General features: G+C 39.5%; 1 protein-coding gene across 6 annotated transcripts in view; it reads right to left on the minus strand.

Moving 5' to 3' along the window:
- CPEB2 (cytoplasmic polyadenylation element binding protein 2) overlaps positions 1 to 26,180 on the minus strand; it is a 71,436-nt gene extending 45,256 nt beyond the window's left edge. For 2 of the 6 annotated variants that reach the window (XM_044226102.1, XM_044226101.1), the window contains exons 1-4: positions 24,457 to 26,180; positions 21,254 to 21,535; positions 20,343 to 20,432; positions 12,361 to 12,451 (exon numbers count right to left, since the gene is read on the minus strand). In XM_044226102.1, the coding sequence (XP_044082037.1) occupies positions 12,361 to 12,451; positions 20,343 to 20,432; positions 21,254 to 21,535; positions 24,457 to 26,145 (2,152 nt within the window). In that variant the 5' untranslated portion in view covers positions 26,146 to 26,180. Of the gene's footprint in view, positions 1 to 12,360; positions 12,452 to 20,342; positions 20,433 to 21,244; positions 21,536 to 24,456 lie in introns of all 6 variants that reach the window. The other 4 variants (XM_044226106.1, XM_044226104.1, XM_044226105.1 and 1 more) reach the window with 2 other exon arrangements.
- Positions 26,181 to 27,464: the final 1,284 nt, after the last annotated feature.

The following is a 27,464-nucleotide window of genomic DNA, read 5'->3' on the forward strand; positions in this document are numbered from 1 at the left end:
CTTTCTACACCGCCTCCCTCAGTGATGTTATGTACTACCAAAGCTTCATACATCATTATCTAAGCAGATGACTCCCACAATTATATCTCCAACTGCAACCTTTCACCCCATACTTTTCCAGACTAGCATAGAGCACTGTCTTCCTTCCATATGGATGCTCATCCCCAAACCCTGGCTTACCTCTACACTTCATTCTATGTAATCTGTGTACAAATCCATCAACAAATCCTGACTGCTCTATTATAAACACAGACCTGGATTTTACTGCTCTTCATCAGCTCCTTCTTGGTTTCCCAAGCCCACATCATTCTTATCTCTTCACAGAGTACTAGAATAGCCTGACAGTCTAGTCTCCATTCAGCAGACCCTATGATACCTTTAAAATCTAAATGAGTTCATGTACTTCTATTGCTCAGAATACTCCCATGCTGGCCCCTCATCCTCTATTATTCTAACCACACTGGCCTCTCAGCTATTACTCAAACTTGCCAGGCATATTCCCATTCCAGGATCTATTTCTTCTTCTATTTAAAATGCATTTGCCCAGATATGATCAAAGCTATACCTCTCCCTTCATTCAGGTGTTTTAAAAGATGCCGTCAGAGAACATTTTAAAATAGCAGCTTCTTTCGCTATCCCTTGACACTGTATTTTTTTTCTTCGTAGCACTGGCTCTTTTTGTCTCCATCCTTCATTGAAACTGAAGATCCATAAGGAGAGGACTTCATCTTTTTTATTCTCTACTGTATCTCTAACATCTAAAACAAAGTCTAGTACATAACAGGCCCTTAAGTATTTGTTAAATGGTTGAATGAAATATCTTATTGTATTATGTAACCCATGAGCTCAGTCAAAAGCTTAGTACTAAGTATGTGTTTGTAGGTGGGGCATGGAAGGATGTTCTCTCAGTAAATGGAAAAATTATACAATTAAGTTTTTATTAGTTTATTTTTCTAAACTCTTTAAGAATGAGGAGCGGGAGAAAGATAAGTCTTGCTTTTTGCTCCGTCAAGATAGACTTCTCCCTTCTCCACAAATTAATTTTCTTTAAAGAATACATCTAAAACATGACCTCCAAAGTTCCAATATTCACAGTTAATGATGCCAACTCATTCCTCATCAGTGATGATAAAATTACTAAAGAACAATGTCACGCATTCTGCCAACTCCTTTTAACAACAAAAAAATTAAATCACATATTAGAATCATAAAGATACTAGGGTAGAATTAATATTAAACCAAATAATGAGAGGCAGTATGGTACAAAGGTTAAAGCACAAACTCAAGAGTCCAACCATTTAGTAGCACTGAAACTTGGACAATTATTGTTAGTAAGCCACCAGAGTCACCCAACTGTAAAATAAGAGTAACTATCTACATCTTAGCTGTGAGAATGACATATATTAATACCTACATATAGAATCCTCAGGCCAATGTTTGGCATGTATCAAGTATTCAATATGTGTATATATGTGTGTGTTTATTATACACATGAACAAGTTATACAAATGAAAATATCAAATATTTCCTTCTTACATGCTTTAAATATAAAGCACTATTTCCACTAGTTTAGTCATCTCTTCTAATATTTCTTCATTTTCTACATTTTACCTGTATTTCCAAATCTAGTTAGAAAGAAAATGGTTCACAGAAGTCTGGTAAAATCCACTTAGAATGTGGTCATTACCAACCTTGAATAACTCCAATCTCTGTTCAGATCCAAGGGGCAGGACAGTCATTCCTGACCTCATTCCCAAATCTCAATGCATGCCTCATAAAAGCCTAAGAATAAGATCATACAAATGCAGAAAAGACCCTTAGATCCAAAGTACCAGATCCCAGGAGAGCAAAAGAATCATTCCTTAATAAAAGACACCAATCTAAGTGAGTTTTCAGGAAAATTAATCTAGTTAACTCTTAAAGCAGGGTCCCAACATAAATTTTTTTTACTGAATTATTTACAACCTTTAAAACTTTTATCGAATCAATACTAGAAAACATATAAGGAACACTAAGGGATACAAAGTATCAAAAACTTGTTTCAAGTGAAGTATAACTGCAAAAGATTGACAACAACAAAAGCCTAAACTTAAATCATTAATCATGTGCTAAGATAATGTATCACCATAAAGTTATTATAATAAAACAATTAAGATATATGTAATTAATATTAAAATCAAGTTGAACTAACTAATGGTTGCAAAACTTTAAATTGTGACACTTTCATAAATGAGAATAATATTAAGAATAACAAATGGGCAATCAAGCATTGCCAGTGGCAGTATAAAGTGGCATAAAACTTGAAGTTTTATGTTAAACTTAAAGTTGGCAATATATGTCTCTAGAGCATCAAAAACAAACATATTAAGTATATTTTTGGAAATAAAAACAGAAAAAACTCACTGATTTTTATTTAAAAATTTGAAATACCTAAATTTCCAATTATAGGGGAATGGTTACACAAACTACTTTAAATGCATATAAATACCTTTTTAAAAAGTCCTAAATAAATACTGATGAAGAGTAAGAACTACTACAGAAAAATGTTTAATCGTTCAACCAATAATTTATTTGGCCCTTTCTATTTTTTTGGCACTGTAATTAATGCTGTTTCAAGATAAAGCAAAAACAGAGGTGTTCATGGCTCCCATGACACAGTATCATGTGAGAGATATGTACACTGAAAAAAAGGGACTGAATCAAGTATGAGCAAGGTTCCATTTAAAAAGGAGTATGGTTAACAATCTTTTACAGAGTAATCCACTAATGATTATAGAGTGTTAGGGAGGCTTCACTAAAGAAATAGGTAGACTAGGGATTACAGAGATTTCCAAAAGAACATGGTGGTCTGAATGCATGTGTGCATCTTTGTTTCTTTCTGAAGCCCCTAAAATGACAGTACAGAAGTTTTAGAGGCATAACTTCATCAGGACAAAAACAATGAGACAGGATCACAGAAGAATTGTCAATAAATTTTTGGAAACTGTGAACATGAATGGTTGAGTGGTCACCTGCCTTTGTAACCAGAAATCACTGACAACACTGAAACCTCAATTGGTGTGAATATGGGAAAACTACCCAGAAACAAGCTGTTTACTGTAACAGATAGCTGGAAAGATTCAGAAATAAGAAGCTCTAGTTCTCACTGACAGTAGATGTGCAGTAGAGAATTAGAGAAACACACAGACCCCCTCTTCGGCTTTCCTAAGGCAGCTAGAAATCAGGTCTCTAACTCCTAGGCAGAAGAATGGAAGACATATATCCAGTGTTCATGTCCTGAACCCAAAGAAAAGACCTAAATACAGACTTGGTGACAGTATTACCTTGTTGGCTTATAGCAATGCTTATTAGTTTATAAACCCCAGCTACATACACAGAGCTTCCAATCACCATTTTTGTGTCTTATCTTTAAAAATGAACAGACAGGAAAGGATCATAATAAGATATTTGATGAACACCTCCAGCAGGAGTAGAAGAACAAAACCAAACAAAAAGAAAAGAGGAACTCAGAAGTATAAACAATACAAGGAAATGGAAAAATAATCTTCAGAAACTACAATATAGTGTTCAAGGACAAGCATACCAGAGAAATCTATGAAAAGTTCTGTGAGTTTTTTTTAAAGAGGGTCTTAGAAGTTCTTCAGAGAAAACTTTTGAAATGCAAAACAACAAAAGGGCTGAAGAATAATAAATGAGGAAATGTCTTCAAAAGCAAAACAAAAGATAAAACAATGAGAAACAGGAAAGCTGAGGAATATAGGAAGTTTACAGGAACAGTAATTCTTTAAAGAGAAATACTAAAAATAGAACGGAAGAAATTATCAAAAATACCAAAAATGTCCAAGTACTGAAAGAAACGAATCTCCAAATTAAAACGATCCAAAGACTGGGGTGCCTGGGTGGCTCAGTGGGTTAAGCTTCTGCCTTTGGCTCAGGTCACGAACTCAGGGTTCTGGGATCCAGTCCCGCATCAGCTCTGCTAAGCAGGGAGTCTGCTTCCCCTCCATCCCCTGTCTGCCTCTCTGTCTCCTTGTGAGTTCTCTCTCTGTCAAATAAATAAATTAAATATTTAAAAAGAAAATAAAAAGACCCAATGAGGGGTGCCTGGTGGCTCAGTGGGTTAAGCATCTGCCTTCGCTCAAGTCATGATCCTAGGGTCCTGGATGGAGCCCCAGGTCCATGGGCTTCCTGCTCAGCAGGGAGCTGCTTCTCACTTGTCCTCTGCCCCTCCCAGCCTTGTGTGCCTGCTCTTACTCTCAAATTAAAAAAAAAAAAAAAAACAGGGAGACAAACCATAAGTGACTCTTAATCTCACAAAACAAACTGTGGGTTGCTGGGGGGAGGGGGGTTGGGAGAAGGGGGTGGGGTTATGGACATTGGGGAGGGTATGTGCTTTGGTGAGTGCTGTGAAGTGTGTAAACCTGGCGATTCACAGACCTGTACCCCTGGGGATAAAAATATATGTTTATAAAAAATAAAAAAATTAAAAAAAAAAAAAACTTAAAAAAGAAAAAAAAAAGACCCAATGGATGTGCAGTGAAGGAAATAAAAAAATGGAAGGAAGGAAGAAAGAAACAAAGGCAGGCAGTCTCCCTCCCCTGCACACTGAACGATCCAGATATCATTATTATGAAATTTCAGAAACACAGACATGAAAATATTTTAAAAGCTTCCAGAAAGAAAGACAAAAAATTTAAAAACACAAAATAAGGCAGTCAGTCATACTTAAGAATGGTAATACACTTATAGTAACCATGTAAGATAAAAGACAATGAGGTCACATTTTCAATATTCTCGCTCAATTACCAATATATAGCTCCACATCAGCCTATCATCTTACATAGTACAATAAACATATTTTTATAGATAAGAGATATAAAATGTATGTCCCACCAGAAGGAATACTGTAAAAAAGGCCCAATAAAACAAAAGTATAGAGCATTAAAAAAAGGCTATGGAGATCATGACAGGGATTCCAGAGGAAAAAGGAACTCCTAGTGTTATGAAGTCCCACAGTGACAGTTATGAAAGGCTGCAAGATGGATGCCTTCAATGGCAGGAAAATTAAGAAAATAAAATCAATCTAAGATTATTTGAGGCTTTCAGATATATTGAAAGAAGCTTCAAGGTTCTATTGATAAAGTTTGGGATGAATTAGTGACAAGTACTTTGATAACAAAGCAATCAAACCAAAAGAGACAATTATTAATTCCAGGAGAAAGATATAAGGGGGAAAAAGTTACATTATGATCAAAACATATGAGGTTCATCTATAAGTATTTGCACTGTCATCCCAATATACCTCCTAATTTAAACCAAAATGGTCCATAATCATTTTGAGAGGACGGAGCAGGGTTAAGTGTTGGGGGATGGGTAAGCCAAAGTACAGAGTCAACAAATAATACCTAAATTGTAGGAGATTTATAAACCTAAGCCTATTATTTACAAATAATTACAGGAAGCATCCATTAAAAAAAAAGTTGAAAGTAGCCACCTCTAAGGAATGGGAATCTGTAGCAAATAGAGAAAAGACGACGACTTCTACTTTTCGTTATATAAGCCTTATGGTACTATTTGACTTTTTAACCTAGGTACCTGTATTTTTTAAACCAATTTTTAAAAAAATTAACCAGGTTTGAGGACTGATAAGGATTTGATTATTGCAAGTAGTTTAAGTTTATATGTAGAAAACGAAAAGAGTAGAAAAATTATATACCAAATTATCAAACATGGTTATTTTGGTTTGTGGAAATAACTGATGATTGAAAAAAATTTTTTCCAGTTTTCCCAGATTTTCTTTAACAAACATGTATTACTTTTTTGTAATAAGAAAGCGAACATTTAAAAAAGATAAAGTCCTATACTCTGGAGGGAAAACCTTCGCTAGAGAGTCTCAGATGCCCTTCAAATACTATAAGCAATTAAAATCCATAAGCCCAATTATCTCAAGTACTCACTTTTATCATGACAAATTCTATATAAAATATATTTCTTGTATTGTTTCCAATTTAAAAGTAAAGTTATAAGCCCATAATAAAGTCCTAATGAAGATTTGTGGTAAAAACATGCTTTTAGTAAACCCGTATATGCTCTGAATAAATAACTCTAATTTTTAGAAAAATGCACTGTGGTTTCCGATGGGTTTTAGTTTAAAAACAAAACAAAACAAAACTGCAGCTCGTTGTAACTCAAATTGTTTAAATAATCAAAACTGCCTGGAAGAAATAACAACTCAATTATGTTTTCAAATTTAATAATACTGTTGCTAATTATATAAAAATAATATTGTTGCTAATTACCTACTGTTGCAACTACCTGAGAAGAAATATAAATAAAACTTAAAACTCTCTTTTCAGGATGCCAAAATCAAGTAAGTTTTCTAAAACAAGAACTTTTACAAACACATTTTCACAATTTCCTTCTTAATCTGCAGGCATTCTCACTGACTACAAAGATAGAATCTTGAAAATTATACTTTCCATAAGATGAATTAAATCCTGAGTAGCTGGAGGATAAAATATTATGATTATCAGGCATATGACAATAGTGATCATCTTAAAGTCAAAATAATTTAACAAAATGTACACAGTTTCTATATAAATGATTTATTTCAAAGTTGTTAATGACTTTTTTCTTATTTATCAAAGATCTGTGGTCTACATGAAAACTAAAAGGCACGGGGAAAGAATATGTAAATTTGACTCCTTTTTAGAATAAAAGGAAAGATTTTCTTTAAAGACTGAAAGGACATACAGCAATCCCTCACCTTTTTTTGAAGATATTTTGTTATACATGATTTTCATTTATACTTTCTAGCACTTATGAAAATTCTGACTATAGGAAACACAAGTGGGCTGACAAAAAATAAAATCAGTTCTGAGAGATGCATTCCTCTCTCTACCAGAGGATCAGTGAGGTCAGTGTATGAGGAACTTAAGAAAATAGACATAACTGCTTGGGCATATATACTACTGGTGTAAGTTTTATTTTGCTTTGTTGTATTTTAATATCATTAAAGCTTTTACAAGTTTTCATAGTCATTGATCTCTTTGATCTTGTTCCCCTATTCCGGAGTTTCTCCAAGTGTGCTATTTATACAACCTGGAGTGCACAGTCTCTTGGAGTAGGGTCCTGAAACCTGCCTAATAAATACGCTCTTAGAGTTTCAGAATTTCTGCCCAGCTTGAAAGTTAAGTTCTAAAATGTAAATTCTCACACCACAGACTTTTAGAAATATATACAAGTTACTCTGTGACTTTGTACTTCAAATTTACATTAAGGCCAGCTGAAGAAAATCAGAGGGAAATGAACAATAGAAGAAAAGAGGCAAGAATTTATTTGATACTACGGCAACCACTTATTGCGTAACACAGAAGTAATTCCTTATTTTCTCAGAACTTATCTTCCTTAAAATAGCAGAGATTCTACTTCAGGAGTCTTGGAAAACAAAAGTTTACCAGTCAATAAAAAATGATGCTGAACACACAAAAATACACGGTAAACAAAAAGTTTTAAAGGCATCCACTTTTAAACATGTATCGGCATAAGATCATATTCAATCCATTTACCTGAATTCCTTTAGATTGTTCAGGGAACATTGGTAAAGTCATTGTGACTTGCTAAAACAGATCTTTCTAAGAACTCTTACATCACGGTATTTCTACAGTTTTCAATTTTTTTTTTTGTTGAAATTAAATGTTTTTGTTTACTCTTATACTTTTGGGGGGTATGCAATTTTTGGTAAAAATGCTTACACAGTAAGACCTTTTTGCAAATTGCTGAGGGCAGGGAGGGAAGAGAGTTTAACAATAATCACTGTCTTGTTCTTTTGCTTAAAGCACAATGAACTGACCCACACATACATAAAAAGATCACAGATCATTTAACATAGGTATTCAAACACAAAACTGCAGTATCACAAAGCATGATTTACTTTAACCATAAAAGAATACATATTTGTTCTTCCTTTGAAAGGAAAAATATTTGCCAAGAATGAAGACAGTCATCAGAAAACAGGATGTTAATGTCAAGAAACCACTGCAAAATGAATAAAACTGATCAGTATGATTAATACTAAGAAAAGCATAGACTGGTGTGTTAGTGTTCCTGATCTGGAGCAAAAGATGGCACGTGTTCCCTAAGGCTGGCTGAACAGTTACATCCCATCAGCATTGGGCAGCCCTCAAGCTATGCCAGGACTTGTTTGCTTTCAGTTCCTCCAAAGTGACAAGCTCTTCCATGATCCCTGGCCCCTCTGTCTAGTTGACACTTTCCCCCAATATTTTTCATCTTTGTGCTGGCTGTTCAAGCTTCAGGTCTTAGCTTACTTTACTCCACAGATAAATTAAGTATTTCCCTCCCCTTACATATTACCTCCCCAAGCACCTTATCATCTCACTCCACAGCATTTCTAACACTCTGTGGTTAGAGGCATGGATTTTACATATATAGATATTATGTAAGTATATTACATGTATGTATGTATATTATACATATGATAAGGTCCCTCTTTCCCTAGCAGGCTATAAATCCCACAAGAACAGAGACTATGTATGTTTTACACAATTACAGCGCCAAGGTCTTGGACCCTGCCTGGTATAAAAGCAGACACACTTAGTGGAAGAAGTGCATCCAGAACTCCCATCTTTGTCTGCTGTCTCTTCACACCTGTAGAGCCACAATGACATAAGACCCTTCCTACCTGCTATGTTAAACCACAAAACCTTAACATCAAACAATGGAGGTTCCCTACTGACCTGTAAAAATCACTTGAGGGTGGGAAAATGGAAACAAGCTGTAGAGAAGTATTTGGGGCTGCAGTGTGGTTGGGAGGACCCTTTGTTAGTTCTATCAGTCAATTCTCAGGCCAGTAACTTGCCAGACTTCCTTGGGATTCCAGAGAGCAGCTTCACTGCTTTCCTTGCAGCTGACACTAAATCTTACCTTGAGTAGTTTTTTCCAATGCAAATTTATAGTTTCTGCCTTTCATCTCTGTGGAAGCCAGCCTCCATGTTGGCCTCAATGACTGATACTTGCCTCCCAGTATTCACATTTCTGGAGTAGCAGAACCCTCCCCAGCTGAGCAGGGATGGCCTATGTAGCTATTAGGATGTCATGGAAATCATGGTATGAAACTTCTGAAGCTAGGTCATAGAAGACATTGGGACATTCACTTTGAGCTTTATCTTTGCTCTGGGGGATCCAGCAAATACACTGTGAGGACACTCCAGAAGTACCATGGAAGGGTCCACATGGTGAGCAACTGAGTTCTCCTGCCAATGGTCTGGGTTAATTTGCCAGCCACATGAGTGAGCCACCCTGGAAAAGGAACTCCCAGCCCCATTCAAGGCTCCACATGACTGCTACCTCATAAGATGCTTAGCCAGAACCAAGCAACTAATTTAACTCCCAAATTCTAACCTACAGAAATCATGTGAGATAATAAATGTTTATTGTTGTTTTAAGCTGCTAAACTTAGGGGTAACTTGTTATACAAATTATACATAATACATAACAATATAAACTCTCATCACTTAAATTCCTGTGGAAAATATTCTATATGAAAATTTTCTAGAAACTTTAATCATTAATAGAAAGGGAAAGAAGAAATTAAAAAAATTTACCCTAAACTCCCTTTTTCCTTTCCCTTAGGTCCCATAAGGAAGACAAAGCAAATGGCAGACTCTCTGAAAACATTTAAAAAGGATAAAATAAGATTCATTCCTTTTTTTCTTTCCGAAAAAAAGAAAAGAAAAGGACTTTTCTTGCATTAAACAGAAGACAGAATTTTCTGAAAAGAATGAAAAGATGAGACAGAAGAGATGGGACAGAGGCTGAAGTGCTGTCCTGAAGATGAGGAATGGAGAAACGCAGAAAGTTCAGAGATTGGCTGCTTCTGTTTTGTCACAACCTCGCTTTAAGCAGAGTTTACTGAGGTCCCTCCCAAAGAAAATAGGCAATGATCAGAATATGAGGAGGAAGATATACAATAGGATATCCTAGAAGGCAGTGAAGTCTGTACTAATAAAGAAAAATATGTAGCAGCACTTGGGTTTCAGGATCACTTTAAATAAGTTTATGATGGCAATATGCAGAAGTCTTATTTCTATTTCTATGTAGAGAAGATGCCTCAATTTTTAAATTTTTTTTTCTCTTTTAATTCCCTCCCATAGTTAAGTGTGGAACGTAAGATACTGCAATTAGAAACAGAGGTTTGGGGGCGCCTCGGTGGCTAAGTGGGTTAAAGCCTCTGACTTCAGGTAGGGTCATGGTGCCAGGGTCCTGGGATTGAGCCCCCGCTTCGACTCTGTGCTCAGGAGGGAGCCTGCTTCCCTTCCTCTCTCTCTGGCCTATATACCTAATTTTGATCTCTGTCTGTCAAATAAATAAAATAAAATAAAATAAAATAAAATAAAAAGAAAGAAAGAAACAGATTTGTTACCATAATTCCAAAAGGTGGTACTGACCACATTTTCTCCCTTCCCATGGCCAAAGATAATTTTCCTAACAAAAGAGTTCTGAATACATTTGAGATTTTTTTTTTTAATTATTAAATTCCTCTTAGCCTTAGGCTGTTGCCATTTTCTTTTCAAAGTCTTCTAGGTTTCCCTCCAGTTTTATTATAACACAGACTTTAGAAAAAAAGAAAACCTGAGATAATTCTCCAGCAGAGAATGTTTTCTCTTAACATCTTCAAAAGACCTTTTTAAAGGACTAGGAGAAACAACAATGAGAAATGTTTCATTATTCACTGGTAACAGTTAATAATGACTTTATCTTGGAGAAGAATTTCTAAGAGTTTTCTTTCTAGATAGGCCAAAGAAATAAATAGATAAACTTATTTGTAATCATAAACTGCTGGATTCTATTATTAAACAGAGGATCTAACTAGAACTGTCAGAGCAACAAGACCCCAGTATACAGATACTAAAAAATTTGGATTGGTTTTGATTAGAAGCCCCCCAGATCCCCACAAAAACCCAAAGTATAATAGTCTTTATTAGTTTGTTAACAGTGTGTGGCAATGGTAATTCTCCCAATCACTAACTCTTGAGCTTTTCAAGCTCCTTAAAAATAAAGGAATTACAAAAGACAGGAAATGGCTTTATAAACAAAATCCAGAAACACAACAAAATGTTTAGGTATCTGATCAGTATTGCCAACACAGCCTCAAGAAACCACCTTGCTTTGGCGCGCCTGGGTGGCTCAGTGGGTAAAGCCTCTGCCTTTGGCTTGGGTCAAGATCCCAGGATTTGGGATGGAGCCCCGCATTGTGCTCTCTGCTCAGCAGGGAGCCTGCTTCCTCCTCTCTCTCCCTCCCTCTCTCTCTCTCTTTCTGCCTACCTCTCTGTCTACTTGCAATCTCTGTCAAATAAATAAAATCTTAAAAAAAAAAAAAAGAAGAAGAAGAAGAAGAAGAAGATACTACCTTGCTGCCAACACTTAAGTTCTATAATTTTAGGCTAAATCTTTCAAGGGAATTCTTACTTGGCTTTATAGAACTAAAAATGTGGAAAAAATTACCAAGTAGCCTATGGTTTTGATTCACTGAGAGATGCTGAGCCAGAACCAACCAGTTAAGCTGCTCCTGAGTTCCTGACCCACAGAACTGTGTGAAGTAATAAATGTTTGTTGTTATTTTAAGCTGCTAAATTTTGGGATAACTTATTATGCAGCAATCTCTTATCACCCAAGTAAGTGCACAGTTTGCCAGATTTTCGCCATGAATATAAAAGGCAACGGGATATATTATACAAAAAAATATAAAATAATTAGTAACATGCAATATACAAATGAAAACATGTATGTTAATGAAATATTGTCAGATACAGTTAACAATAAGACTGATCGGTGGAGCTGATTATTTTTCCTAATCTGCCTCAAGTTTTATGAAACCCTCAGAGAAGCTACTACAAAAGATCCCCCTTTAAAGACCTATGACAGTAGAAGAAAACTGGGGAAAAGAAGTTAACTCAGAGCAGTTATAGGTTGGAATCACTGCAAATTGTATTCAGGTATTATAAGGATTTTTTAAAAAAATTCTATATTTGGTAGAGTTCTAGAAAAGTGACTATACCAAACACTTAGATCCTCCAGAAAACTGCAAAATATCTCTAAATAGTGGCTTTTTCTTAGATAACAAGTCAAGAGACCCGGGCTTACATTTCTCTCTGCATAAATCAGCATAAATCTAAATAAGCTACAAAGGAAAAAGTAGGACATTTCACAAAGGTTTTTATTAACAGACATAATAGAATCTTATAGATGACATAGGTGCTACTTAGTGCTAAAAACATATAAACAAAGGTGAGATAAACACAATTCAGTGCATGATATAAGAAATTAAAAAAAGTCACCTACCCTTAAGAGGATCATGTTCTGCTCTCATAATATCAATAAGGGAATTCTCCAAAGAGTGCATGTTCAAACTGTCATACATTCTACTTCGATCCTAGAAGAGAAAAAAAAAAAAAGACTCAATATGATGTATACAGCTATTTTAAAAACTGGTGATAAATATACCATCTAAACCTCCTTACATAAAATAGGACATCTGATTAATATAATATTACTAATCACTTACATTCCAAGATAATACCAGTAACTAAGGATCCCATGAGTTATTCTATCTCTTGTACTGGAGAATATTCCATTTACTATATTCATCTCAAAAAAACACACATCAAGAGTAATCTTATTTCACTGGAAGTATTAATAGAGTAAAATAATTTCTATTGTTACCTCAACTTATAAAGATTGCCGAAATGTTATACACAAAGCGTTTTTAGTTGTTATTTAACTTCTAAGCTTTTCTCATATGTCTAGGAAGACACCAGCATTTAAAAAATAAATAGTTCAGGGGAAAGGAATTAATCCCATCATGGCACCATACTTTAAATATCTATCAAACAGTGTACATTACTTGACCAGTCAGAATTTCACAATAATACATAAACATCCTATACAGTTTTGATATTTCAAAAGCATGAACTACTATCAGAACAAAGACTAACACCTCGAATACTTATATCCAAATCTTGCTCCCTGAAGTCCTCACATATTGGTCTCTGCATTTCTAAATCTTCTTTTCCTCCACACCCTGCAAAGAAGGCAGGGATGGAGGGAAGAGAGTGGAAAGTAGTCTCATCTCAACAAGTTTCCTACCTCAAGTTCCAGAACAAAGTCTTTTTGTAGATGGAGGTCTTGTTTGCTGTATGTTAAATCTGTCAATCTACTTACCAGAAGGAATTTGATTCTTTAATGCCTATTAATTTATACTGTTTTTCTGCCCAACACATCCTCAATGTACTTGAACAAATACACATGGGGAACTACCACAGCAAGCTCTGGCCCAGGCCCCTTAAATCATCAAAATGTCAGTGATGACTCCCACCCACTTAAATGTGTGTTGGTGTTTGTACAAGTATTTGTACATGAAAGAGAGGAAGGGCAGGCCATTTCTAACTCTCAAAAAATGTTTGATACTTAAAAAGAAAATGGAAGAGCAAGAAAAATGGGGGAAAATGGTCTCCACAGAAATCATAATTAGGCACTTCTTAGCCCAAGTCTGTGAACTTCAAGAATGACCATGAAATCTCCGAGATTATATATAATATTCTGTATGTGTGTGTACACATTTTTTTTTTTTCCTGAAGAAAAGGGCTTCATCAGTTTTCCATAGGAGTCCATAATCCAGAGACGATTCAGAGTCAGTCTTTTAGGAAGCTAAAGAAAAACACAAAAAGCTTTTCCTGAAAATATGTTGTTTTATTTGCTCCATCAAACAGAGTAAATGAATCAGGGCTGTGAGCTTTTAAAGCCAGGGGGCCAGAATCAGTGTTGTAGACTAAACAAATTGTTGTTGGAATTTAGAAGTGTGTAAAGTAATACTAAAATGGTGGACTGCTAGACCAGTTGCTCTTACTCCAGCTTTATCACCATACAGCTGTATTGGTACTCCTTACTTTATTTTTACATCACTAACAATGACTTTGCTTGGTGGGGGAGGCACAGAGAATCACTGAACTAGAATAGTGGTTCTTTCACTTGAACATGCTTCAGAATCATCTGGAAGGGTTGCCAAACACACAGATCGCTGGAACCCAGATTTCTGGGACTCTGTTCAGAGTCTGAAATTCAGCAGGTTGAGAGTGGCCCCTGAAAATCTGTATTTACAATAGGTTCCCAGGTGATACTTAAGATATCTAGTCCAGCGATAATACTTTAAGAAGTGCAGAGCCTCTTGATCTTGAGTAAGCTACTAAACCTTTATAGGCTCTGTTCCATCTTCTCGAAAAGAAAAAAAAACTGTTTCAGACTAGACAATGCCTAAATTCCACCTTAAAAATACAGAAAAGCAAAAGACTCAAAGTACTAGGTAATAAATGAAATAAAACTGGAAGAGAAGACAGCATGGCCCTTGGGCAAAAATGACATACAATTTTAGTAATTCAAATATTTCCATTTCAGTGCTTCTACTATATTATGTTCGTAACTAATTTGTTGATTTTCCTGCCTTACTAACTAAACTAAGTTAATTAGAAGTAGGGACCTTCTAATTATGGAATATAGCTAGCTCTCAAATGTTTATTGAATGAGTAGTACTTTATCTCTACTATAAAAACTTTGCAAATTTTTTTTTTTACCTAAAAAAAAGTTAGAGTTGAGCTCTGTGAGGGCAAAGACATTTTAGGACCATTATGTCTTCTTAGAATTCTCCATGGAATAGGTACTTAGATGTTAACTGACAAAACTAAGGCAAGATATATTAAAACATATTTAAAATATGATTAAAAAATGTAAGCTATCATGATAAAAATTATATATATAATTAACTAAAAAAAACCCTCAGGTACTACAGGTTCTAAGATATATTAGAAATACTTTATATTCTATTTACCTTAAATTCTTGCAAAGAAAACATGCATGGTTCAGGGGTATCTTCTCAGGCTGCTGTTTTTTGAATGGAATCAGACTATACCCCATCACAGTGGACCTATGAACTTAATTAATGGTAAGTATTACCATTATACTTAACATAGCGTAACATAACAAATGATGTTATGATGTTTCTCATGCCTTTTTTTTTTCCTGTTCACACACTAATTCCATTCAAGTAGTGTGATCTTGCTTTAGAGCAAAATTTAAAGTAAAATTAATGAAGTAACTCCATATTTAAAGCAATATTTAAGCTAAGAAGGGAAATATATAAGCAAGCTATTCAATAAATATTGGTGACCACTAGGTAACCAAGAGACAGTGGTTATTCAAAAAATCTGCATGTATATATAGCTTTAGCTTTAATATCTACATCCAACTCATGAAGTGATGCCCACTTCCTAAGGCCCCTTATTTTCCCTTGTATTTCAAGACTCTCATCATGAATCGCACTCCTGCTTTAGCAAAGAAAATAACATTAAGCTCTTATAAAACTATAAGCTTACTTATACTTGGGGAGCATCAGCTATATCCCACATGATTTCTAAAGCACTGAACACAAAATAGCCTTAAGCAGGCAAACAGCGCATGACAACTCAAAATGACTTTCTAGATTTAATGAAACCCTATAGGCTCATTTTCAAAAGGTATAGATAATTCCACTGAATAAAGTATGGGGATTAGAACACAACTTCTGGGAAAAAAACAACAACAAAGCAAATCTGATTACAAAACAAATAAGGCTATTAGAAAAATTTGTCTTCACACAAACTGCCACTGGTTTAAAAACTAAATGTAAATCCTATAACTATTTTAAGGTAAACATAAGCACACCAAACTGATTAGCACACATATGGAAAATCATTGCAATGTAACTTATATCTATTACTACATGACTATTTGAAAACAGCCAAGATGTTTCACAAAAGTAAGAATCTCTGTGAGGTAATTTACCCCAATCTATTTAAAATATGAAAATTATCTGGCAAAGAATCAACTTAAATGGGTTTTCAGAAACTGAGATTACAGAATCCCACAGCAGTGAGCAGGCAAAATTGAAGAAAACATTTTCGGGAAAACTATAATCTATTATAATATTTTATTACTTTCATAAACCCAGACATTTGCCATAAAGACTTAGAGAAGCAACAATACAGTCCTAGAAAGACTGAAAATGCAGAAAGAACAAAGTAATCCTAAAGAAGGAACTTAAAAAAAGATTAGACATGCTAAAAAATAAAGAGGTCAAGAATATTAAAATTAGTACAACAAAAAGAACTTGAGCTTAATTAAAATAGGACTTTTCAATGGGATGTTATATTTTTACTTTGATATATTCAAAACTCTCATTTCAAAAGGAGTGATCAAACAGAACATTTTCCTCTTGAAAATGAAATATCCACCTAAAGAAAAGGGAGATGGATTATAGGAAAACCCTATACTGTCATATTTAAAGATATATCAGATGCTTTAACAAATATCCTTCTAAGTAGAAAGGTCAGCTTTTGTTGCAGTGTTGTGTTGAGTTTTCCAATTTTTGCTTTAAAATAACAAAGTTGTACAAACTCACTGTATTGTCCTCAATCTTCAGTAAATACTGATTTTACATTCTTGATGACATACTGCTACTGCACTCTACTGAATTAGCAGCAGATGACATGCTACTGTCTTACTGCACAATGTCTTCGGTCTCCTACTCCCTCTTACCAGTCTCTGGTTGTTCCACACAGACACCCCTTCTTCATTCGAATGGACTTGCACCTTCTCAAAGGCAAAGAACAGAATTTCTCTCCATATGTCCCCAGGATAATTAAAACACTACCATATACATAACGAACACACATTTTTTTTGAAACTTCCTTTATTAATCTGAACCTTGACAAAGTGCTATGACAGTGACTCTGAACAAAAATTAAAAAAAAAAATTTTAAAGGCCTGAAATACCTAAAGCTATACTAGTATCCACAGGATTAAATGGAAAGGCAAGTAGAAAATATGTGTATAAGAATGTATCAAGTACAGTTAAAGAACTGAATGCAGGATACGAAACTTAAAAAGCATCCATTACCTAAGCAGGTACAAAAGAACCCATTCTTTCTCATTTTCAGTAAGTGTTAACAGTTTGTTGGCTACCAATGCCCCTTGAGGTACATCTCATTTAAGAACCACAATTTAAGGAGTGCTCTATTAAATGAAAAATTAGATTTGGTCTGCTACTATATATTGTTTTTTGTGTAAAGTGAATAAAGACACCAAATAATGTATTTTTCTGAGAGGCCCTCATTATTATCATCTATCATGTTCTCATATAACAGTCTATATATCAAAGACTGGTGGGACATATCGTCAATTAATTCAAGGTAGTTTATGTGACATGCTCAAGAACTTCCACAGGAACAAAAATCTACAATTGAATATATTGATAATCTCTTAGCTAGAGGACAGGCCAACATCCATCTTATAAGGCTTCACAGCTATATTACACCTTTAAAGGCATTTTGTTGCTTTGTTTACAGAAAACTGATGTACCATACATAAACCTGTAAGTAATAATCTTAGCTACCAGTATATTTATTTTTTTTATTTAAAATATTCACTTTTTGATTTAAAATATTCAAGTATTAATGAATATATTAGAATCCCAATAGCTAATTGAAAATTCAATTTTAAGGCAATTAGAATTCATATATTGGAGTATGACTTCTTGCAGGGGTAACTACCTACCAGCATTTTAAAGAAAAGTACTCCTAGTTTTAAAGAAATTAACATAAATACCTAAAAATTCATTTTAAAGTCAGAAACGTGACTTTACCTTGAATTACTTTTGTTTTTAAAAGTTTTGAATTTGGAGCTTTTCCATAAGAAGATAATTATTTGAAGTAAGGAAATGCCAATCAAAAATTTTATATGTAACTGAGTAAAACCAATCTGCAAAACTATTTCTTTCCTATTTGCTGAATGTTAACTACATGTCCAGTTCTTGGGTATAGGTAAGGCCTCAAGTATCCAAGTATAGGAACTAAGACTCCAGTTCTAGAATTTAATATATTTTTTATGCCTAATCAATTTGAAACTAAAAGAAATAAAAAGTTAAATGTTTTAAAATAATGTATTTTTTAACTGAGATATGTTAGTATTAAAATGTTCTATATAATGAAAAAGAAAAGTCAGAATGAAAATATTGCCCCAGATAATTTTAACTTTGCCAAATAGTGAGGAACTATCCAGTGGTTTGAGACACCAATTGAAGTTTGTAGCTGTTGCTGTATTTTTAAGAACCTCAACTTCAAATACCTCAACCTTTTATAGAAAGACAGAAATACAAAACAAATTTTGTATTGTAGGTACCCTTAAAGTCCTCAAAAGAAAGAAACACATTGATTTTAAGACCATTTGGGAGGTCATACACTATCCCTTGACTGCCTCAATCCAATTCCCTCCCTTTCTCCCCAATAAACCAGAACCTTTGTATTCTAAAACTAAAGTGTGTGTGTATGGGGGGTGGGGGTGGTGTGCACAGGGAGGAAAAGAAATGGCCAAAATAGATCAGAGAAAGTATAAAAGCTGGCTAGAAAGACCTTTCATGATCTAGTTCAAGGTTCTCCTTTTATAGATAAGGAAACTATGACCCAAAGACATGAAAGCCCATAGACTGTATCCTCAGATGTCGTAAGGGCTGAGAAAAGGGAAGAAGGTTCAGGTTTCAGACCTCTTTCCTCTAGTTCAGTTCACTTCCCACTATCTTTTTCTTCACCACGCTCTTCAACTTCATCAAATCACACCTCTGGTGCAAGGGACCAAAGGGAATGCCAATATCTCAGCAGTTAGCCAAAAAAAAAAAAAAAAAAAATTACCTTTAAACACCTAAATCCTTTTATATAAAATAAATTTACCTAAAACAGGTAAGAACAGAGTGGCTTTGACTGAAATCTAATTAGGAGCGCTAGAGACCCTCATCTTATAGCAGCCCAGGGGCTGACTTCCCTTTCATTATCACCTCTATCTACTCTCTAGCCCTCCACTAACTGAAACCATCTCAATAACCACATTTCTCAACATATGACCCCTCTCAACATTGTCCCCGTATGACAGCTAATCTGTCTTCTCTCTTCTCCATAGTTAAATATCCCTCATGTGTCCTCTTGCTTCTTTCTTGCCCATGCTCTTCAAATAATTGTCTTTTCCTCTCTAGAAACACATCCCTTGCCACCTTCAAAATGATTATCATAATTTTCCTCTTCTAAAATACCATCTCCTAGACATTTACGTATTCAATTTGAACAATATAAAAGTGCTACCATAAAAATGTCACTAATATGGCCTAACTAGGCCAGAGTGGAGAAGAGCATAGAAATAGATGGATAGCTAACTTAAATTATTAATAAAACAATAAGTCACAAATTACATGAGATAACTACTTATTTCTATGTGGCAATCCTGGTAGGACCATTTTGGTAAAGAATTAGGACTTGTCTAAAATAACTGCTAATAATAGATTACTGAAGTTAATGCTAATGCTCCAGGTTTGAAAGCTATTGACAAACATATTATTAATCTATTTATAGAGTCCTTACTTGTAAAATCATCTCATGTTGATAAATTAACTAAGGAAGAGCCTTAGCTAAAGATAACATAGCTCCATTCAGTAGGCTCCCACAATGTCAATTCTATGCTCATTCAAGCTTCAGCTCTGCAGTAAAGAATCCTCATGTAGGACTGAGTTTTCTACTTGTCCTGTAATAATTCTCATCACCGGTACCCAGTATGAATTCAAATTTAGTCTGCAGGAAAAGAGATAGCATTTTGTAACCACAAAGGGCTTAAAGGAAATTTAAGACCGATTCCTAGCTTTTTGATTTAGGGTTTTTCTATAGGAAACATTATTTGGAAGAAGGTAAGTATACAACAGTGGTAACAAATTTTAAAATAAAAAAATATTATTCATGAAGTTTTTCTTAAAGATAAAATAATTGAAGCCAGGACCTCTTTAGAAATATACCTCAAGACAAATGTAGATTTTGTGACAAAAATTTACTAAAAAATTCTGTAAAACACTGATGAAATGTAAAATTGAATATATGATTTTGTCCCCAACTGAAAATAATTCTGAAAGATAAAATCTGTTAAGTTTGACTGATGTTTAAAGTCAGGTGCTCTTGGGTATATAATTCCTTTTTCCAAAAACAAATTCTGTTTTGGAAATATAAGATAGTTATGAATTACTTATAAATTTGAAAATGAAGCATTTTATATTAAATAAGTGACCTTTTAAAAATAAATTGCTTTAATGTTCTTTGACATATACTTAAAAAGGTATATCTGGAAAGTAAATAATAAATCTTACTCATAATATAAACACTAAACTCCTAGTCATAATCCTGAAAAATATACACTGTGCAGCCTACCTGGTCTATTCTGGATGTTCCGGCTGCAGTGCACCAACTATCTTGGAGTGAATCTGAGCCCCAAGCTGGTAACTGCAAACTAGATCTCACCTTCAATAGCATAGAAGTTTTCATCAGAAATAAGCAGTTCTCTTCCCCACAACCACCCACAAAAAAAAAAAAAAAAAGGTAAGAAAGAAAACAAAAAACAATCAAGTTCCTTCTATCTTGTATCTTTAGTCCTTTAAAAGTCTTAGGGGGACAAAAACCTCATTTTAAATAATTATAGGGACCTTTATTAGCTAGAATATCTGTAAAACATTAAAAGATCTGAAAAAAAAAAAGGTCTAATCATCATAACTATTAGGCCACATTTAGAAAAAAAATAGTCACTGAACCAGGGAGGACAAATTTTAAGTTGATGCAAAAAGCCCTAATATTATTTTGCCATAATCCCAGCTGTACTAAGCATATTCTAATATATATATATACACACACACACACACACACACACACACACACACACATACACACACACACAGCTGATGACAGTCAAATCTATGCACAATTACTTAACATTTTAGTTTAGCTATACTGGAGAAGAAATTCATTTTGGTGGCCTATTAAAGATAAATAAATTAAGGCATTCTTGAGCTGCCAATTAAAAGCTTCAACATATATTTAAGAAATACAGCAGGTTTTTCTAGATTTTATGAAGCTTCTTTTCTACTGTATGTTTAGAGAATTTTTTTAGTCTCAATTTTCTCTACATAAATACTTTATCCTTTGTCAATTAAATTATATGCTTAAAAATAAAAGCTTTTTAATGTTTTAATCTGTTACTTTTACCACACTACCACCACCACCACCACCCAATTTCTTACTTTGAATAATAAACATTAGAAATAAGACCATTTACATACCATTCTTACCTGTAAGGGTAAGAGTGTATTACTATTGTTGTCTGTTCTGAACACATTATCTTCAATCCAAGATTTTGGAGTCAGTGATGGAGTAGAGCGAGTAAATTTCGGTGGTGCTATGACATTACCAGAAAATGGTTTCTTCAATGGAGATATCTGATTCATAGTTCCTGGAATTCCCATGTTTCCAGTTCTACGATGATCTCTGCCATGCATTGCTCCCCAGGACATACTTCCAGTGCCCCAGCCACTGCTCTGATGGTTGCTCCAAGGAGATTGTTTCAGAAGAGGCTGAGAAAAACACATCTGTTTAAATTACAGGCATTTAAAGAGTTTATAATTCAAACTCAAATTTAGGCCCACGCTAAGAATATATATAATCTTAAAATCTCTAAAGGCAACAGAATCTATCTTAACAGGTTATAAAAGTAGTAGGTTTGAGATCTTGCTATATAAAAACACATTCATTTAATGCGAGGTGAGTTTTCATTCTCTAGCCCACTTTAAATTATAATGAACCAAGCAGATATTTCATGACAATTATTAAAATAGAACCATGCAATTACTTTTCTTCCCTTTCAGAATCGTATATGTAAGAAGAAAAAAAAAATACTTGAAAATTGAAATTAACTTTGAAGATTCCTAAAGATGTAACCTACATTGTGATCGCAAAACAACCATATTCTGCTAGGCATACAACCAAAAATATGGTCCTTAATTAATAAAGGTATGAGTAATGACAAGAATAAAATATTTAGACTTTATGATTCCAAAACAAATTGCACCACTGCGACAGTAGATAATGGTAACATTTGGTGGTGTTTTCTTGCATGAACTAAAAACGCCTTTTAGTATAGGGACAGTATAGAAAATAGGTCTTCTTTATATTGTTTATTTAACTTTCAATGTATTTTATTCCAACTTTAATGTACTTTCTTTTAAAGTGTTTTTATTGTTTTTTAACTTAATTATCCATGAACAGTTGAGCAATTATCGGATGTCACCCATAGGTGGATCCACTGAGATATACTAAAAATAAACAACTATATGCTTTGATTATTCTGGTAGAGATCTTAACACAAATCTCCATTTGGTTCATTCATTTTCAAAAGTAATTTATACTCCAAACTAGAACCTATGACAAAAAAAAGCTGAGAACCCACCAAGAGGCAATTACTGTAAGTTTTTGAAAAGTATTATTTTCTAGCAATTACGTTATCAGTAAGCTTATAGCTAACATTTAGCTAAAGGAATTATGGACTATGCAGTTGCTGTAAGTAAATAAGCTTGTAGAAGTATACTTAAAATAAAACTTCCTTCTTAGAAGGTGAAAAAAAAAAAAGAACTTGATCTATAGTACCTATTTAAAAAATGCCAATACAATCATGAATATACACTGCCCCCTCCATATAGTTCAAAGGTATAGCTCAGGGACCATGAACAAATCACTTCATTCCTGAGGGGCCTTACTTTCCTTATTGGTACAGTAATCAAGTTCTCTTCCAGTGATCTAAAATTCCGTATGACAGCTATGTGACCTCTTAAACCTCACTGTAAGAACCATCTTTTGACAAGAAGCAGATTATAGTTAAATATGAATCATGGTATACTGTCTTCTAATGTTCCATATCATGGCTCTAAGAATATAAAACTATCTATAAATAATTTTCTGTGGCAAGCTTCCAGTTTAAAAAATTAAGACCCTGACACACAAAAGATAACTAACTGCTCGAGATTATGGAAATCATAGGAAAGTGGAATATTATTTCAAAATTCCGTATTTTTAATCCTCATAGGCCACGTTCTCGTTTCTCCGGGAGACACCAGTGATTTAAAATAAAAACTGTTAACTGTTACTCCGGTTGATTTAAATAAACTCTTAACTGTTACTTTGGTTAGATAGTATTCACCTTTTAAAAGGTTAGCCCTTGAAAACTTTAACTGGTCACAATGGAAAAAGTTATAGGAGTAAGCAGGCACTGGTGAAGGTCCAATTTTGCTCCTCTCTCAAACCTTAATCACGAAAATGACCTTAAACACATTAATCACTACAATAAATGTTGACTCGATCAAAAAAGAACAACAAAATACTCTTTCAGTGTCCATTAACCAGCCCAGCGGTCATTCAAACATTGTATTGAGAAGATAACAAAACAAGAGCTTGAATCAGAAAGGACCCGGATGAATAAAAAAAAACAAAAACAAAAACAAAAACAAAAAAACCTGCCCGGTGTCATTTCGTAATTGCACTACCCACTTAAAATATACACACCTCAAATTCAAGAAAAGGTAAGGCCACCCCCCCCAAAAGGGGAGTCCTCTCTTCGAGGTATATAACACGAACCCCGGATTCAAGTTTAGTTTTGTCTTTAAAAGCCACCAAATATTCCTAACACAAGAAGAGGCGCAGAAACTAACCCAATCTCCCCAATTTCGGAGCGTCTCGGCTGTAACCAAGTCAGCCCCCGCGGGCAGGCTCCTCTCTCCACTCGTCTGACAGCTCGGGACCGAGCCCGCGGCGCTGCTGCCTGGGCTCTCCCGATCCTCGGCCCTCGGCCCGCGCAGCTGCGCGGCGGGCAGGGCGTCCCGGCCGGTTGTCGCGGCCGGCCACCCCCTCCCCAGCCAGACCTTGCGCCGGCCGGTGCAGAATGAAACAGACTTTAAGCCCTTCCGTCCATCCCCTCATTGGACGTCCGGGAAGAGTCACCGGCTCCCCACACGAACCGTCTGCGGTGATCATGTTCCTCCTTCCCAAGTTCGTTTCCCACGGCCGCTCGTCGGAGGCTGCCACCGGAGCCCGCGGGCCCCTCGTCCCCCGCCCGTCCTCGCCTCGTCTCCCGGGCTTGCGGATCGAGAACCGCGGCCCTCTGGGTCAGGGGCGCCCGCTGCGAGGGACCGCCGAGCGGGCGCGCCAGTCCGTCGCCTCCGCCGCCCTGGGTCCGGGCGCCATTCGGCCCCTACCCCAACCCCCACCGCCGCTCCGGGCGTTCGAGGGGGCGCCCGGCCGGGGCGACTTCCAGCGTGAGCCCCTTACCCGAGCCTCGTAGCCCACGGTGGCCACTGCCCGCCCGCCCGCCGGGGACTGGTGTCCGAGTCCTGTCACCCGTCTCCGTCCCCCGACCCCCGCCACCAGTCCCACTCTCGCATGGGCGAGTAGCCCTCGTCGTCCCCGTCCCGGCCCCGCGGCGCAGCCGGGCCGCCGTCCGCCGTACCTGGTGGTGGTTGTAGGAGTTCCTCTGCTGCAGGAAGGCGGCAGCCGCCGCCTGGTGCTGCTGCTGGAGCTGCGGGCTGACGGGAGACCTCCGGCTCTGCGGCTGCTGCGGCGCCGCGGGCGGCGGGGGCTGCTGCTGAGGTAAATTCATGGCGGGCGGCGGCGGCGGGGGCACGGCGGCAGCCGAGAAGGGGCCGCCGAACCCGCTGCCGCCGCCGCCGCCGCCACCGCCGCTCGCCGGCACGCTGAGTCCCGCGCAGCCGTGCGGGGACACGGGCGAGAAGCTCGGGAAGAAGGCCGGGTTCATGGACGACGGCAGCCCGGGGTAGAAGCCGTTCTCTGAATCGGGGCTGGGCGGCGGCATGGCGCTGAGCGAGCCGCCGCCGCCGCCGCCGCCGCCGCCACCCGGGGTGGCGGCCGAAGAGCCGGGCTGCTGCGGCTGCGGCTGCGGCGGCTGCTGGGGCGGAGGCGGCTGCTGCTGCTGGGGCGGCGGCGGCTGTTGGGGTTGGGGCGGCGGCGGCGAAGCGGTCTGCACCGACCAGGGGGTGCCGAAGCCGGGCAGTGGCGGCGGCGACGCGGAGCCGCCTCCCCCTCCGCCTCCGGGGGGCCCCCCGCCCCCGCCGCCGCCCGGGTGCGGAAGGTCCGGGCTCTGCAGGCTGCTGAAGGCGCCCGCGCCGAGCGCCCCGCCGGGCAGGAGGTTACTGGGACTGTTGAGCAGAGGGTGGTTGGGGGACTCCATGGAGCCCGGCGCGGGGTTCACCGGCGGCGTCGAGGGGGCCAAGCCCGCATTGGGGGGCTCGGTGGCGCTGCCCTCGCCCGCGGCCGGGGTCTTGCGAGGGCTGCCCGCGCCTCCGTGGCGGCGCCGCGGGGCTGCGGGCGGCGAGGGCTGGAGCTGCGGGAGCGGGGGCAGATCGGCCGGGAGCTGCCGCTGGGCGAAATCCTGCGGCGGGAGGTGCTGCGGGTGCGGTACGCTGAATTGCTGCTGCTGCTGTGGCTGCTGGCGCTGGGCGAGCTGCGCCGGCTGGAGGAGCGGGCCGGGCGGTGGCGGCGGCGGTGGCGGCGGACTGAACCGGCCGGGGCAGTGGAGCGGCGGCGGCGGCTTCGAGTCCGGAGGGTGGGGAAGGTGGGGAGGGCTGAACTCTTTCCTCTTCTGGCAGCTCAGCTGCTGCTGCTGCCGCTTACTGAAGTCCTGCGGGGAGGAGGTGCGGCAGCAGCAGCAGGAGGAGGCGGAGGAGGAGGAGGGGTGGTGCAGACTCGGTTTGAAGTCCTGGGAGGGGAGGAGGTGGGTCACACCCGCGTTCGTGCCGCCGCCGGGGTGGTGGTTGGGGAGTTTCTCCGCGGCCGCCGCCCCCGAGAGCGGCCGCGCCGGCTGCTGTGTCAGCCCCAGCAGCAGCTCATCCTGCATGGTCTGCTGATGCGCCAGGAACGGGGAGGAAGAGGAAGCGGCAGCGGCTGAGCTGCCCGCGCCGCCGCAGCCGAGGATAGGAAAGGGGGAGGCGGCCTCCGAGATGCCGGTGACAGGCAACGGCGGCGGCGAGAGCGGGCCGAAGGGCGTGGCGGAGGACTGCGGGGCGGCGGCCGTGGCGGGCCCCACGGCGTAGGGATTGTACGTCCCGCTGCTGAATAGTGACCCAGGGCTGCTGCTTCGGAGCGGGGCGGTCTGCAACACCCCAAACCCGAAGTCCCTCATTTATCAGGCCGGCGGCAGCGGGAGGAGACGCACCCCGTCCGCTGCCCCGCCTAGGAAGCTGCCGAATCTGGGGCGGCACTGCCGTGGTGGAAAAAGGGGGAGTCAGTGAGAGGGACACCGTGACTGAGCCAGGGGCACCTACTTCGGCCCCTCCAGCCCTCGCGGCAATCACCGCCGCCTCCCGAGTCCGGCTCGGGCACCGCCACCGCCGCTGCCGCCGCCGCCGCCCTCCCGGCTTAAGAACTCCGGAACGTGCGTCAGCGCCACCTCACAATCGCACCGCCCCCCCGCGGTGCGTCCCGGCACGCGCGGGCGCGAGGCCGCCGCGCCCCCGCTGCCCCGCCCCCGCCCCGCCCCGCCCCTCATTAATATGCAGACTTGGCCCGGGCGCGCTTGTTCTCCCAGGAGGGAGGGGGAGCGCGGGAGCGAGCGGCGTGTCTCCTCGGGCCCCTTCGGCATCTAGGGAAAAGGAGAGGTCTGTGGCTGCAGTGGGCAGCTGACTCCGGTCTAGGAGCCCGCCGCGCGCGCGCACTAGGGCGAGCGCGCGCGGGCGGCGCCGACCGTTTCTGGGCAACGGCCCCTCCCGGCGCGGGTTCTGCGCAGAGGCTGCCCTGGGTCGCACGCGCTCCGTCCCGCCCCCGTCGCCCTCGCGGCCCCGCCTCCTTCCTGTCACCCCGATCCCTCCCTCGGTCACATGAGACTTGGCCACTGGTACGCGAGCTTGTTGGGGCTGTGGTGCCCCGCGTGGGAAACTGAGGCGGGGAACCCGACTGGGATTGGCTTCCAGTCACCGCGGTCGCGTGGAGGCCTACACTTTGCGAGCGCAGCCGGGACAGTGGCCCTTCCCGCCCTTCGGGGCTCAGCCCGGTGGTCCTTAGACCAGTAGGTCCTGTGGGCGCTGCCGGCCTTGCAGACCGCTGAGCGGCTCTCTCCACACCTCGTGCCCCACACGTCCCCTACTTGGAGCTCTCGTCGTCGCCCCAGAAAGCGCCTTCTCAGGCTTGTTTTTAGCTTCTCATGCGGCATGCTGTTTGGACCTTCTGCAGCCGCTGGAACGTATTTTCTGCAGGGCAAACATGAAGCCTGGCTGTACACCAAACGTTTTCACTTGGGCAATGAGGAGCAAAGTCCCAGGAACTTAACCGGGCTCCGTGTGGCTGTCTACACACATAAATGCGTATAATAGGTTAGGAGGCGAACTCCCATGGTAACCCTGGGCCAAGTCTTCGTATTTCATAAAACCATTTAATGTGCCATCATCAGGACTGCTGTGTGTAGGACTTCAGCCCGCCATATTTGCTCTGACTCTTCCGTCCCTG

Source organism: Neovison vison, chromosome 11 (assembly GCF_020171115.1).
Source record: "Neovison vison isolate M4711 chromosome 11, ASM_NN_V1, whole genome shotgun sequence".
In the NCBI taxonomy this organism is placed as follows: domain Eukaryota; kingdom Metazoa; phylum Chordata; class Mammalia; order Carnivora; family Mustelidae; genus Neogale; species Neogale vison.